A 14,888-nucleotide genomic window follows, 5' to 3' on the forward strand; every position below is an offset into this window, starting at 1 on the left:
TAAGATTAATAAATGCTGTAGAAGGGCAGTTTATTATTAGTTCATGTTAACAAATGTAGTTAACTAATGAAATTGTATTGTAAAATGTTACCGATTTCATGATAGCTAATACTTTCATACTTATAATGCAGGCTTACAACATCAACAAAACTGAACATGAATTCCTCATAATTACCTGCTTGATTCTCACTGTTTAGTTTAGCAAAGTAAATAATTATATGTATATATATATATATATATATTTAGTAATATTATCATAATTTCCCTGTTTTTGTTAGATGTGTTATGCATTGTATTTGTATCAATGTCTTTTCATAGAATGCCAAGGAAATATGGAATATTTTTAAGAATGGTTTTAACCATATATTGAAAGCCAGTGGGGAACAAAATGTACCCCCCCCCCCCTTTTTTTGTTGTTAAAATATTTAAAAACACAACAGACAGATGTGTACTGCTTTAAATACAGGTGATTTATGTCATAAATAAATGCATTTAAATTATGTAAAAAGTACATTAGATTCTTGTTATTTTTTAGTACCCTTTGTGGTCCTTCTGCCCCTGCCCCTGAGGAGGTCTGTGCACGCCACTGTGTTTGGTGTGTTTAATGTGATGATTAGCCTACTGTGGTTATTTTGGTCATGTTCACCTTTTTTTACTCCTCTTCTGTCCATACAATTATTTATATATCTGCGTTCTGTATTTTTACGCAGATAAATTCCTGTATGTTTACTGCTTAACAATAAAAATATTTAAAACAATATTTACATTATATTCAAAACAAAATGTGAGACACGCTTAAACGCCCAAAGATTGTGCAGTATGGTTGGTCAGGAGACGGAAGTCGTCACCTTTCCCACAGCTCACGCAGAAAACTTCCGACTTCCGAAGTTGAAAACAAACAGCTACATTTTGTTAGCTAAGCGTCAGTCAAGGAAGCCTTTAGTACTTACCTCTCCGCTGTGGGACGTGCAGGCGAAGACGAGAGCAGGTATTTCAGTTGACACTATTGTGATCAAGTCTACAGACGTCGAGATGGGCAGCTCTGCCTGCTAACTTTGATAGCCAGCCGGCTACTCTCTTGCTATGAAAGCTAGGCTGCTAACTCTAAAATGAGCTTCAGGATGAGGTCTATTTGATTTCGCTTTGATGGTTTAAAAACAACCAAACTGAATCGATATGAACCCGAATGACTGAGTTTAATAATAAAGAGGCTAGAAAACATTTGCTACATAGCCCGTCCATTACAATGGATATAGATTAACCATAGTTTAACTAGCATCGACTTTCTAGGCTGTTTTTAAAACAAGGTGACTAGATTGAGTCAGATAATGTCGATATTATGTGCTTTAGGTGAGGCTCTGCTGTCACTTGTGAAGTTTAATTATTAGAGAAAGACCATAGCAGTAACGTATTCTTCCTCCGTCATAACTAGGCTATTTTATATCTAACTGCTATCTTTTGGTGTAAAACATGTGGCACTATTAATGCCATTCAAATATTCACATTGAGAATTACCTTTTATAATAGTGATTTCAACGAGATTTCAGTAAGTCAGAGTAATATTAATTGCATCTTTTGAGCATACCTCCAAGTAACAATATAATTAATTTAATATTATAGTGCATAATATTAATTGTCATAGAGCAGAAGTTTAAGTGGCATTGTATTTTTTTTAATGATCAGAGTATAAGGACAATCTTTAACTAGACAAACTGTTTTTAATGAAATATTGTTCCTTTTAAATGTTGAACATTTCTTGCAATCACACTTTTTTTTAAAAAAAGTTGGATTTCACCAAGTAGAACATGTTCCTGGATCATCAACATCCTTATTGATCCTGGAACAACATTCCAATCAACCAATCCGATTATTTGAGGGATAGTTTTTTAGTTAATGTCAAGTTTAGGCTCACAGCAAGGGTTAGTTAGGGGCTTCTACACCATTCTTATTCACCTATCGTTTTAGTCGGATTTTTGGGATAAATTATGTTTAGGGATAGGGTTAGGACTATGTTTTTGGACCGGAATGGACAGGATCAATGATAGATGTTGATTCAGGAACTTGCCTTGCGCAAAATCATGGCAACCTACAATTGCCCTATTCTCTCCTCTTTGAAATCAAAGTGTTCTTAAAAATAGTTCTGGCATAAGGGTCAATGACAAATAAGAAAAATAATATATATATTTTTTAAGATAAAAAAATAATAATTTTAAGCTAAAGAGTTTTAAAATGCATTTTTATGTCCAAAAATGTATGGTGTTGGTTGATTATTGGTTTTACAGCTTTTAAGCCAGCATTAATTAATTATTAAACAAGATTTCTGATTTTACCACCCAGCAAATGTCAGGTGGTGCGACCATATATTCATTTAAAATAATGTATATACAATATACATATGAATCATTGTAAAATGCATATCACATGGTAAATCCCTTTTCCCTTTTCTATGTATTGCCCTTTTAGTAATTCAAGACACTTTTCTGTGTTCAGAACAAAATTTTCCATAAGGAGTTTTTTTATATATATATATAATATAATTTTTTATTTATTTTTATTTTTTATTATTATTTGTATACATTATATAATGGTTTACATTTATATTTCTTACTTCATTTTGCAATTGCAGTGGGAATTGATACTTTTAAATGTAAATTTGCTGGTCGCACCACCTGACATTTTAGGTCTTTGAAACACCACAACTCAAAAAGTCAATTGAATTTCAATAAAATTTAAAGAGTATCTTATAAAGGAAATATTGTAGATCAATTTGATATTTGACGTATTTATTTTTTTAGGAAAATAATGAATTCGGACACACAAAATACATGTCATGTCATTGGCCCATAAACATTATCTAAATTATAAAAAAAATTACTATGCTTTATGTAAGTGCTATTGATTTTTATTATTTGGGAATAAAAAATAATAATTGGAAGATTAATTCAGTATATTTCTTCCAAACATTGTAGTGCGCTTGAGAGAACTGTGAGTGAGTTGTGTGGCTCAACTGCCCATTTTCACCTGCGGTGGGCCTCCATTGAGGATGACAATGGAAGAGATGAAGAATGAAGCTGAGACAAATTCAATAGTCTCTATGACATTATATGCTGTCATGTACCCAGTCTTCAATGAGGTATTTACATTTACACTTCAGTATAAGCCAGTATGCAGTGTTTATTGGCCATAAAAATGATTTGCCGTGTATATTGTGTATATATTCTCTCAAAGTTATGATTTTTAAATTGATTTAATTTATCTAACAGTAAAAAAAAGTCTCATGCTCACCAAAGCTGCCATTATTTGATCAAAGATACAGTAAAAACAGTATATTGTGAAATATTATAGTTTTCTATTTTGAATTCATTTAAAATTTTTAATTTATTCCTGTGGGGGCAAAGTTGAAGTTTCAGCATCACTACTCCAGTCGTCAGTGTCACATGATCCTTCAGAAATCGTTCTAATATGCTGATTTTGATGCTCAAGAAAAATTATAGGCCTATATTATCAATTATGGAAACATTGCTGCTTGCATTTTTGTGGAAACTGTGAACCCCCAGGGTTCGTTGATTAAAAAGAAAGTTAAAAAACAGTATTTTTTACTGAATTATACATGTCTTTACTGTCACTTTGATCAATTGAATGTGTCCTTGCTGAATAAAAGGTATAAATTACTTAATAAAAAGTAAAGTCTTATTGACCTCAAACTTTTGAACAGTAGTGTAGCTGGTGATAGCAGTTGATATATTATCATAAAGTATTTGAATATGAAATGCTGGTCTGATTTTGACTTTCATAATATGACAGTTGGAGAGGATAAACCTGTCAGCGGCACAGACATTGCGGGCAGCATTTATCAAAGTAAGACTTGCTGAAAGTGTCCATTTATCAGATGGCAGATGCCGATAGTACAGTATTTATTTTTCTGACGTTATCTCTTCATCTGAACCTTGTGATGTATTTGTTTTTTTTAAAAGATTGATTTCAAGCTTAACATAATGTGAGGTTTACCGATGTGAGTTTAATGCTCTTTAATCATTGCCACCCTCTGAAGGCAGAGAAAGAGAACCCAGGGCTCACTCAGGATATCATCATGAAGATACTGGAGAAGAAGAACGTGGAGCTCAACTTCACAGAGTCACTACTACGCATGGCTGCAGATGATGTGGAGGGTAAGAAAGCATTTTGCCTCTGTTACAAGTCCCTATTTCTGCACCTTTCCTGCTGTAACACTCAAAATAATACATGTAATGATTGGCCAACAAAGTCTCTTTGGTTTTTCAGTAAATATCAAAGTGATATGTGATCATGTGTACCTGATTTAGTATCTGAAACTAATAAGGTTTGTGTCTGACTCCTATTTCACAGAGTACCTGATTGAAAGACCAGAGCAGGAATTCCAGGACCTGAACGAGAAAGCACGAGCCCTCAAACATATCCTGAGTAAAATCCCAGACGAGATCAACGACAGAGTGCGCTTCCTACAGACCATAAAGTGAGGATCCTTTCCTTTGTCTTAAAGGTCCTGTTCTTCGTGAACCCATTTTTCAAACTTTAGTTAGTGTGTAATGTTGCTGTTAGAGCATAAATAATACCTGTAAAATTATAAAGCTCAAAGTTCAATGCCAAGCGAGATATTTTATTTAACAGAAGTTCCCTTTCAAAGCCTACAGCGAACGGCCGGTTTGGACTACATCCCTGTACTCCCTGCTTTAATGACGTCAGTAGAACAGTTTGTTGACTAACCTCCGCCCACAAGAATACACAAAAAAGGGGGCGTGGTCTTGTTGCTCTCCCACGTGGAGAAGAGGAAGTGTTGCGTTCGGTTGCGTTTGTCGTCATGTCGTCGAGACGCTGTTATTTTCATCCCGGAGTCAAATCACCTTTGGCCTTCAGGGACGCTGTACTTTGAGCGCATGCATCTCCCCGTTATGGTAAGAGGCGTGACCTTTCCGGGCAACGTGCGCTAAGCTGCTGTCGAATCACAACAGGGGAACCGCTGGCACAATCAGAACTCGTTACGTATTTCTGAAGGAGGGACTTCATAGAATAAGGAAATCAACAAGCCGTTTTTAGGACAGTGAAAACAGCGGTATACAGATAAGTAAATTGTGTGAAAAATATAGTTTTTTTTTTACACGCGAAACATGAACACATGTTATATTGCACACTGTAAACACAATGAAAGCTTAAAAAAAAAACAGGAAAAACGGGACCTTTAAAGGGTTCATCCAAAAAAATTCAAATTCTGTCATTTACCACCCTCATGTTGTTTCAAACCCATAAAGATTTTCGTTCATCTTCGGAACACAAATGAAGATCTTTTTGATTAAATCTGAGAGATTTCTGTCCCTCCATTGACTGCTGTGCAACTACCACTTTGATGCTTCAAAAAGTTCATAAAGAGATCGTAAAACTAATCCAATATAAATTAAGCGCTTTGATCCAAATTTTCTGAAGAAACAATCACTTTATATGATGAACAGATTTAATTTAGGCTTTTATTCACAAATAAACATAGATCAACACACTCATCAGTTGTGGTGAACGGAAGCTCAAGCATGTTCACTTGACGTGCGAGAACCATTGAGGTTTGTTCTTGTGCGTCAAGCAAGTTCTGTTGAGGTTCTGTTTATGTTTGCTGATCAATGTTCATATGTGAATATAAGGCTAACTTCAATCTGTTCGTTGTATAAAGTGATCGTGTCTCTTCAGAAAATTTGTTCTAAACCGCTCGATTCATATGGATTAGTTTTACGATCTCTTTATGAACTTTTTGAAGCTTCAAAGTGGTAGTTGCATAGACTGTCAACGGAGGGACAGAAATCTCTGATTTAATCAAAAAGATCTTGATTTGTTTTCCGAAGATAAACGAAAGTCTGTGAGTGAATGATGACAGAATTACAATTTTTGTGTGAACTATACCTTTATCATTGATGGAAAAGTGTTTAAGATCTGGATATTGTTGCACCTGCCATTCGTAATTTTTACATAAATTTGAACCGAAAGTCCACACTAGAGGCTTAGTGACTACTAGCTATTTTGTAACCAACTCTGTACTTTATTCGGTTGCACCATTTGTTTCATTCGATCGCCCGTCGGTAGGGTTGGCACTGGTACCTATGTAACTGGACCGAATCAGAACGCAGATTCCGGTGCCTCATTTCGGTGCCACTTAAATTCAAACGTGCTTTCGTGCTTTGGTTGGCGCCGAGCCAGAGACAAACGTGCTCCGCGCTCATCACATATCACAACAATTCATTATGTTTTCAACCACATAATATTTATTTTAGGTTTCAGACATTTAAATGCACATAAGTACTAGCAAAAAACACACACTGATGTCTATATGATGTCAATGACAATCCTTTCAGACAGTTATAATTTAGCTACGTGTTTTATTCATATCAGATACACATTATATACTATATAGTTTACTCTATTCTTCTCCCAGTTCAGCGGTCACTTACTTTTATGTATTTCGTGAGACGTGGATAAATATACACGTTATAAATCCGACAGATCCGATTCTCTGAGGCGCAAACTAACATGGCGGCGCCCATCGCACATTATAGATCAACTAACACACATTCACTCACACATATTTGAAAATCAGAATATCAGATAGTTTGTGACATAGTTAACAAGTTTGTGAATATTTTGAAGAAAAAAGAAAAAACGCAATAAAACCGATACAGCTGTCATGCATCACTATTGCGGCTGCTGTGTGTCATGTGAGAAGCATGACGCGTCGCCATGGAAACAATAAGTTGATGCGTTCTAAAATATTTAGCCAGAGAATATGGTCATATTTCAAAATAAAGCTGAACCTTGAAGCTTGTTTGCAGCATACCAAGAATAACAACTACTTTGCTGTTATTAGTACTGTAACTGTTATTTAGTGTTAAATTAGGCCTATTGTAGTTGGGTTAGTTGGCTTAGGTTTTATTGTGAATTTAAGTAAATTGTGTTTTGTATTTATTTATATATTTAAGTATACTTTAAACTTTTAATAAATTGTACAATTTAAATAATAATTATAATTTTTTAAATAAAAAGGCATTCTTTAATTTTATCCACCTCGTTTTGTGTGTCTTAAAAAAATAAAAAAATAAAAAACATTTGTAAGTATCGGTTGAGGCACCGTTTAAGCACCGGTACCGTTTTAAAAGTATCGGTTTGGCACCGTACGCGGTATGCATCTGTTGGGCTAGTTTTCGCGGTGTGTTTTCAAATGTCGGGCCCCCGTCGTGACAGTTCAGCCAATGCAGCATGTTGAATCGGCTTCAAGGGCCTTCATTGACTGAGAACTCTGATTGGCTGTTCAGCAAAAGTGATGAAAGCGATCAAAGAAGTCAAGGCGGCACAGGCAGAAGGTTGTTCTAATTCATACTTGAGTTCATTCCAATACATGAATATTAACAACATGAGCCACCTGTAATGAAGAAAGTGATCAACATGATTGATTTTCAAAGTGGTAAGCAAGCACTGCTTTGTTTATGCATGTATATCTGCAGGCCTAGTTTCAGTTTCTCTTTTTGAATGACAGAAATAGAGTATTGATACCTGCTGAATGTGCTGATATAGACCATTGAGTTGCTCGTAGGTGCAGAATGCAAGGCGACAACACTGTCAGCTGTCATTGCTGCTATTTCTTTGAGGGAGGCTTGGTGTGACATGGCCTTCATGCATTGTCGCATAAAATGATGTTTACAATCAATGATCCAATGGCAGCCTTCAAATATGTGAGCAGAAGTTGTTGAAATGCTGTAAAAAAAAAAAAGTATCCTTGATTCTAACTTCTTTTGCCTCACATAACTAACAATAAAAATAACTTTCCATTAAAATACATTACTACTTGGTCATGAATAACATCATAGGTATTTTTATATGTAAATAACTTCCAGAAATGGATAAGAATCAATAAATAAATACACTTACAAAAGAAATTACATTTATTCATCTGACATGCACAACATGGAATGATGCACATAGATGTGCGCTGTTTAGGACAGGTTTGTGCTGTAGAGCTGCTAACAAAGTAGTTTATTCACATAATGTTCTCCAAAGACTTTATACAAGACGCGGTTCACTCCGATTACTTCTAAATGGGAGAGTGCAATGCCCAATATGGCGAGTAAGCCCCGCCTTATAAATGAAAGAGCCAATAGTTGATTAGTAAAGTCATCACGTCACTGCTCTCGTTATTATAAAAACAGACAGTGTTCTGAGACGCGCATTTAGCTTTAGCTTTGTCCAGGCTGAAAAAAGCAGGGTTTTTTGTCATGATTTGAGCGTTTAGAAACCACATTTATGAGACAGTTGTTGTCGTCAGATTTCATTGGTGATGTTTAAATGTAAAATTTAATCGTAAGCTTGGCGAAGAGTTTGAGAATTTGATGTTTCCCTAAGATAGGAGCTTGCATGCCCGAGAGGCGTTTCAAAGATGGCCGCCAAGTGAAATGACTTGTCTTAAAGGGACTTTAATGTTCTCTCTCTTAGAAAGTAAGCGTTTGTAAATGTCAATGTTGTCATGTCTGTGGGGTAAACTAGCTTATTGATGTAATTCAGTCAGTGTTATTTTATTTCAACTGTTACTCCTGGTCGAGGTTTCTGTAAATATTTAGTTTATAGGTAGAGTTGTTTCATCTAAGTTTATTGGTGCAAAATATTTATTAGAGTGCAAGTTGTAAGTTAATGCCCCTTTATGTAAAAACTCAGCTAAGTTGTAACTTGCGCACAGCTGGTGCAACCGGCCCCTGGCCCAGAAATCCGCATGACATTTCACCTCCAGTCCCTCCAGGGGGATTGTCCCAGTAATAAGCATACTGTAAGTCACTTAGGATGAAAGCATCCGCTAAATGACTACTTATGTTGAACTTACTTACTACAAACTAGAGTAATGATTACGCAATATCCGCAGTCAAAATCGTTTGGAGCCTATAGATTTTCCCCCCTTATAGCCTTGCATAAAGTCAAGTGCTTTAGTTTTAATCAAGCAATCAGCCAGCAATTAATCGACTAAGCAGTCTCACATAGCCGACAATAACATGGATACATAGACCTCAGGAGATGTTCAAACGTGAAAGATTTGTAGACATTTTAATGGGCCTCGCCTCTATTATCTTGCCATTCTCCACTGGCTGACTGCTGAGTCAGTGCTTCGCTGTTCATAAATGTATTCATCACTCCTGACCTCTCACTGATTTCCACAGAGACATCGCCAGTGCTATAAAGGAGCTGCTGGACACAGTCAACAATGTGTTTAAGAAATATCAGTATCAGAATCGCAGGGTAAGTATTTCTTATTTCACAGAAACACTGTTGCACAAGCAAGTTGGGATGTTTTTTTTAAAAGAATATGTTGGGTTTAATACGAGTTAAGCTCAACTAACAGCTCTTGATTATGATTGTAGAGCTCCACAAGTCCAGGCGCGACGCAAGTGTTTTTTTGCTAGTTTCAGTTTTGCTAGTTTTTAGATCATGTTCCATTTTTCCCGTTGTTAAACTAGCAAAATGGGGTTCTGTCAACGCCCTAAGTGCCTGTGCCATTAGACAATGCGCTTAGACTGTTAATATAGGGCCCCTAATGTGTAACATGATTTTAGTGTGGAAAAGAAAATCGCTTTCTGCTTTTAAACCATCCAAAAATTCTTTATAAAGATAATGATGTCTTTTTTTCTCCCTTTTTTGCATAATAAACGTGCCTCAAATGCTGCCAATTGAGCTCAATTTATTGGAAATTCAGAAAACATTCAAGTGTTGATAAAAATGAATGCATTACGCTGGAACAAAGTTTTTTTGTCTGTTTAAAGGATTAGTTCACTTCAAAATGAACATTTCCTGATATTTTACTCACCCCCATCTCATCCAAGATGTTCATGTCTTTCTTTCTTCAGTCGAAAAGAAAATATGTTTTTTGAGGAAAACATTTCAGGATTTTTCTCCACACCCATTGACTTCCATGACAACCAAAATGTTGAAGGTTTTAAAGGTTCCAAATCAATGCAGTTTCAAAGGGTTTCAGAGGCTCTGCACGATCCCAGATGAGGAATAGGGTCTTATTTAGCTAAATGATCAGTCATTTAAAAAAATAAAACAAAAATGAATATACTTTTTAACCTAAATTGCTCATCTTGCACTGCTCTGTGGTTCGCCAGTGATTGCGCAATCTTGCGAAAACGTCACACTAGACGTAGACGGAAGTACCGCCCCAAGTGAACGTACGAGGACTAATACTAACGCGTTTTGCTAGTCTTCGCATGTGCGCTTTGTAAACACGGGGGCGGTACTTCTGCCTACCATTGTGCCTACCAACGATGACCGCTCGTTTCGCTAGATAAGACCCTGTTCCTTGTCTGGGATCGCACAGAGCCTCTGAAACCCTTTGAAACTGCATTGATTTAGACCTTCAACATTTTGGTTGCCATGGAAGTCAATGGTGTGGAGAAAAATCCTGGAATGTTTTCCTCAAAAAAATGAATTTCTTTTCGACTGAAGAAAGAAAGACATGAACATCTTGGAGTAAAATATCAGGAAATTTTCATTTTGAAGGGAACTAATCCTTTAAAAGCAGAGGGTCCGTTCTTTCTTTTGATATATTGCATGTTCAGATATTCATACAACTAAATATTCTGGGGGCTATGACATTTTTGTGAAAATGGTCAAAAATGCTGGCAGTGGCTGCCAACTTATAAAAAACAACACTGGTGGGAAAAGAGTTAACATGCTTGGATTACTTTTGTAACTTTTATTTTTTTATTAAATCTAATATGGAGACCTTTTTTCCCAGGCACTTGAACACCAAAAGAAGGAGTTTGTGAAGTACTCCAAAAGCTTCAGTGATACGCTGAAAACATACTTCAAAGATGGAAAGTAAGCAAGCAGACAGTGACGGATGTTTTTTCAAAGTGCAGCGCTCATGCTTCAAGCAGACATTAGTTTACAGATCTTATATGAAAGTGCATTTATCAATGAAAAATTACAGGCCAATTGATGTCCCGAGCACTGACTTTTCTCTTTCTCGTCCGCAGGGCAATAAACGTCTTTATCAGTGCCAACAGGCTTATCCACCAAACTAACTTGATACTGCAGACCTTCAAAACCGTTGCCTAGGAGACGCAGCTTGTGACGTGTGCGGGTGTGTGGAGCCAGTTTTGTGTAATATACAAAGATTTTTGTCTTTTTGAAAGTATAATTTATAAACTTTTGCCTCATTTGAAGGAACTTGAGGAGTTCAAGACATGTTCATTTACTCTTAGCTGAATAATCATGATTTTTTTCACTTTTCTTTCACTGTTGTTCCAATCAAATGAAAGCCAAAAGACTTTGCGCCTTAAAGTGTCATGCAACATTCCATATACAAAGTGTAAATATTGCTATTCTTTGTCATTCAGGCATAAAGAATAAGAATAAATGATGTATTTAACAGATATTTGGTTATAAATGTTCAATAAATAGTTTCCAAATGTTTAATATTCTCTGTCTTGGGAGGGTTTCAATTGATGTGCTTAATATATCCCTAAGATGCAGCAAGGAAGTTAAGAACATGACTTTTATGAAGTCTGCTCTGTAATGTACATTAAGAAGCACGGTTAATGGAAGAGCTCTTCGACTTTCTCTGTTTAAGTGGATATTTAATGGTCTCTGTAATGTCTGAGCAGATACAGAAGGGGGTGTCCTGGGCTGAAAGATGCTGAGGATAGCCTCATAATGCTATTGGTTTTGAAACTTAAGCGTTTTGAAACGCATTTTATTTTTGTATTTGATTTTATGTACAAACATACATTACCATTCAAAAGTATGCGGTCAATAAGATTTGATGTTTTTTAAGGAGTCTCGTGTTCACATTTATTTAAAACCGTAAAAACTGTAATATTGTTAAATATAACTAAAATTTACATTAACTGATTTTTACTTTAATATATTTTAAAATGTAATTTATTTCTGTTATGACTGCCAGTTTTCAGCGGCCCTTACTCCAGTGTCACATGATCCTTCAGAAATCATTCTAAATGAAAAAATCATGGCAATCATTCAGGAAATCATTCTAAAATGATGCTCAAGAAACATTTCTTATTATTATCAATATTGAGAACAGATGAAAAATGTATGTAATTTTTTTTTGTGCTATTTTTGTGGAAACCTAGACCCCTCGAAATCTTTGCATCCTGAAAAAAGAACAGCATTTATTTGAAGTGAAACTCTTTTGCAATAATATAACACGTATAATGTAATACAAAACATGTTAGATTACATATAATTATATAATATATAAACTAACACTGAATTATCAGTGTATCAATGATTATCTATTCATCACGGCACCTGTTAGTGAGTGGGATATATTAGGCACCAAGTGAACATTTTGTCCTTAAAGTTGATGTGTTAAAAGCAGGAAAAATGAGGACATGAGCGAGTTTGATACCGGACAAATTGTGATGGCTAGACGATGGCATCTCCAAAACTGCAGCTCTTGTGGGGTGTTCCCGGTCTGCAGTGATCACTATCTATCAAAAGTGGTCCAAGGAAAGAACAGTGCATGGTGAAGCGGCGACAGGGTCATGGGCGGCAAAGGCTCACTGGTGCACGTGGGGAGCGAAGGCTGGCCCGTGTGGTCCGATCAAACAGACGAGATACTGTAGCTCAAATTTCTCAAGAAGTTAATACTGGTTCTGATAGAAAGGTTTCAGAAAACTGCACCGCAGTTTGTTGCGTATGGCTGCATAGCCTCAGACCAGTCAGGGTGCTCATGCTGACATCCACATGGATCTTACCTTGACATGTACCACCTACCTAAACATTGTTGCAGACCATGTACACCCTTTCATGGAAACGGTGTTCTCTGGTGACTGTTGCCTCTTTCAGCAGGATAATGCACCCTGCCACAAAGCAAAAATGGTTCAGTAATGGTTTGAGTAATCAACGAGTTTGAGGTGTTGACTTGGCCTCCAAATTCTCCAGATCTCAATCCAATCGAACATCTGTGGGATGCAAACAAGTCCGATCCATGGAGACCCCACCTCACAACTTACAGGACTTAAAGGATCTGCTGCTCACATCTTAGTGCCAGATACCACAGAACACCTTTAGGGGTCTAGTGGATTCCATGCCTCGACGGGTCAGGGCTGTTTTGGCAGCAAAAGGGGGTCCAAAACAATATTAGTAATGTTATAATCATGCTAATCATTGTTATGCCTGATTGGTGTATATATTATAAAATTTACTTAACTTGATTATAAATAATTAGTTTTTGTTTTGTTGTTTTTTTTAAAAGATATTTTTTGTTCCACAGAAAAGTAATGTTCTACAGGTTTGGAACGATATGAGGGCGAGTAAATTATGATTTAAAATTATCCCATAGCATTTGCTGTTATTGAATCTGATATTTACCTATCAACAAGGGGAGGACCTCACACGCATAAAAGTAGATTTCTTACATAAAATAATAATAATTTAGAGGCCAAATGCAAAGACGAAACATTTTTGTTTAGATCGCCTTTACGTTTTTTTTTTTTTAAATATATATGACATGTTCTACTATTATAGCCACGTTTCCACCGCAGGAACTTTCCCCAGGAACTAGGATCTTTGGGGTGGTACTCGGTGTGTTTCGACCGCAGGAACCAGGGTCTAAATGAAGTTTCGGGTAAATTTTTCCCCCTCCAAATGGCCCTGCTCGCGAGGTAGTACTTTTTCAAAGTTCAGGAACTTTCGGGGGTGGGACTTGGGCGCTGAACATGCTGATTGGTTGAGCTAACGCAGCATTTTATTTCAACCGGCATTTTTAAAAGTTCTGCGTTCAGTAAATATCGGTCTTTTGCTCTTTCTGTCCGATGGCGCGCGTTCGTCTCAGCAATCGCATGGTCAATGTCCGTAATAGCTGATAATAACATAGGTTGTTCCTGTAAAAAAAGTTCCTGGTACAAATTGTTCCGGGTCATTTTGGTGGAAACGCGGCTTATGTGTGCCAGCTCCTCTCCTTTGAACTTTGATGTTTTTTTGAGCTTTGCGCACCAAAGTACTTTTTTATCTACTATCTACTAAGTATTTGCCGTGGATATTCTACATCTTTTTGGCTGTTTTTGCTGTTCCTAATAATTAGGTTTGGAACAACTTGAGGGTGAGAAAATGATGACAGAATTTTCATTTTTGGGTGAACTATCCCTTTAAGGTAAATATCAGGAACAACAAAAACAGCCAAAATGCTGTAGAATGTTCGCTGCAAATCTTTTTGGGTGAACTATCCCTTTAAATATCATCTTGTATGAGCCAATATAAGCCTTCTGCTGTAGTTTTATGTGTGGTAAAATCCCTTAGAGAAAAGCGTAAGTGACTGCCAAGGCAGGGCGACAGATGATACTGGTGAGCAAACCATTTATTACTGACTCTAAATAGAACGCCCAAGGCCAGCACAGACAAGTTGCTGCTTCTGCTTTAATATCTAATGATGCCCTTTTAGGCTCACCGATTTGTCTTGTGAAAACTATTTAGTCTGAAGCTATTTGTTGAAACAGTTTAGAAGTTTGCAGCTGCGGTAGATTGATCAATTATAGAGGCCTATTGATTGGAAATGTCAGCAGGCATGACTGTGTGCGTCAACTGTATTCATAATATTTTCCTCCACCTGTCGATATGAGACCGAGTGCCACCGCTTCTTGGTGAGTGGTTTGGCGGGGTTCTGTCCGCGAGCCCGATAAAGCAACAGTGGTTATGTGCATAATCTGACCTTTGGCATTGGCGGAACCTGCTGAAAAGTCTCTTTATGAAGAGAGGGGCTGTCAGTTGGACGTTATACAGGGGCTTTTGACATTGCAGACGCTGCTGGCACGATCTCCTCTACTGCCTGCTTTAATAGCTCTCATCATAATAAGTGCTTGTTATAGAATAAA

General features: G+C 36.6%; 1 protein-coding gene across 1 annotated transcript; it reads left to right on the plus strand.

The window, feature by feature from the left end:
- The first annotated feature begins 814 nt into the window (after positions 1-814).
- pdcd10b (programmed cell death 10b) lies at positions 815-11,467 on the plus strand. The gene is made up of 8 exons (XM_079819134.1): positions 815-988; positions 2,970-3,133; positions 3,805-3,858; positions 4,052-4,169; positions 4,366-4,492; positions 9,213-9,291; positions 10,790-10,872; positions 11,031-11,467. Exons 2-8 carry the CDS (start codon positions 3,044-3,046, stop codon positions 11,110-11,112), a joined length of 633 nt encoding a protein of 210 aa, XP_079675260.1. The 5' UTR covers positions 815-988; positions 2,970-3,043; the 3' UTR covers positions 11,113-11,467.
- The last annotated feature ends 3,421 nt before the right edge of the window (positions 11,468-14,888 follow it).

This window comes from Gobio gobio (genome assembly GCF_949357685.1).
Source record: "Gobio gobio genome assembly, chromosome: 6".
Taxonomy (NCBI): Eukaryota; Metazoa; Chordata; class Actinopteri; order Cypriniformes; family Gobionidae; genus Gobio; species Gobio gobio.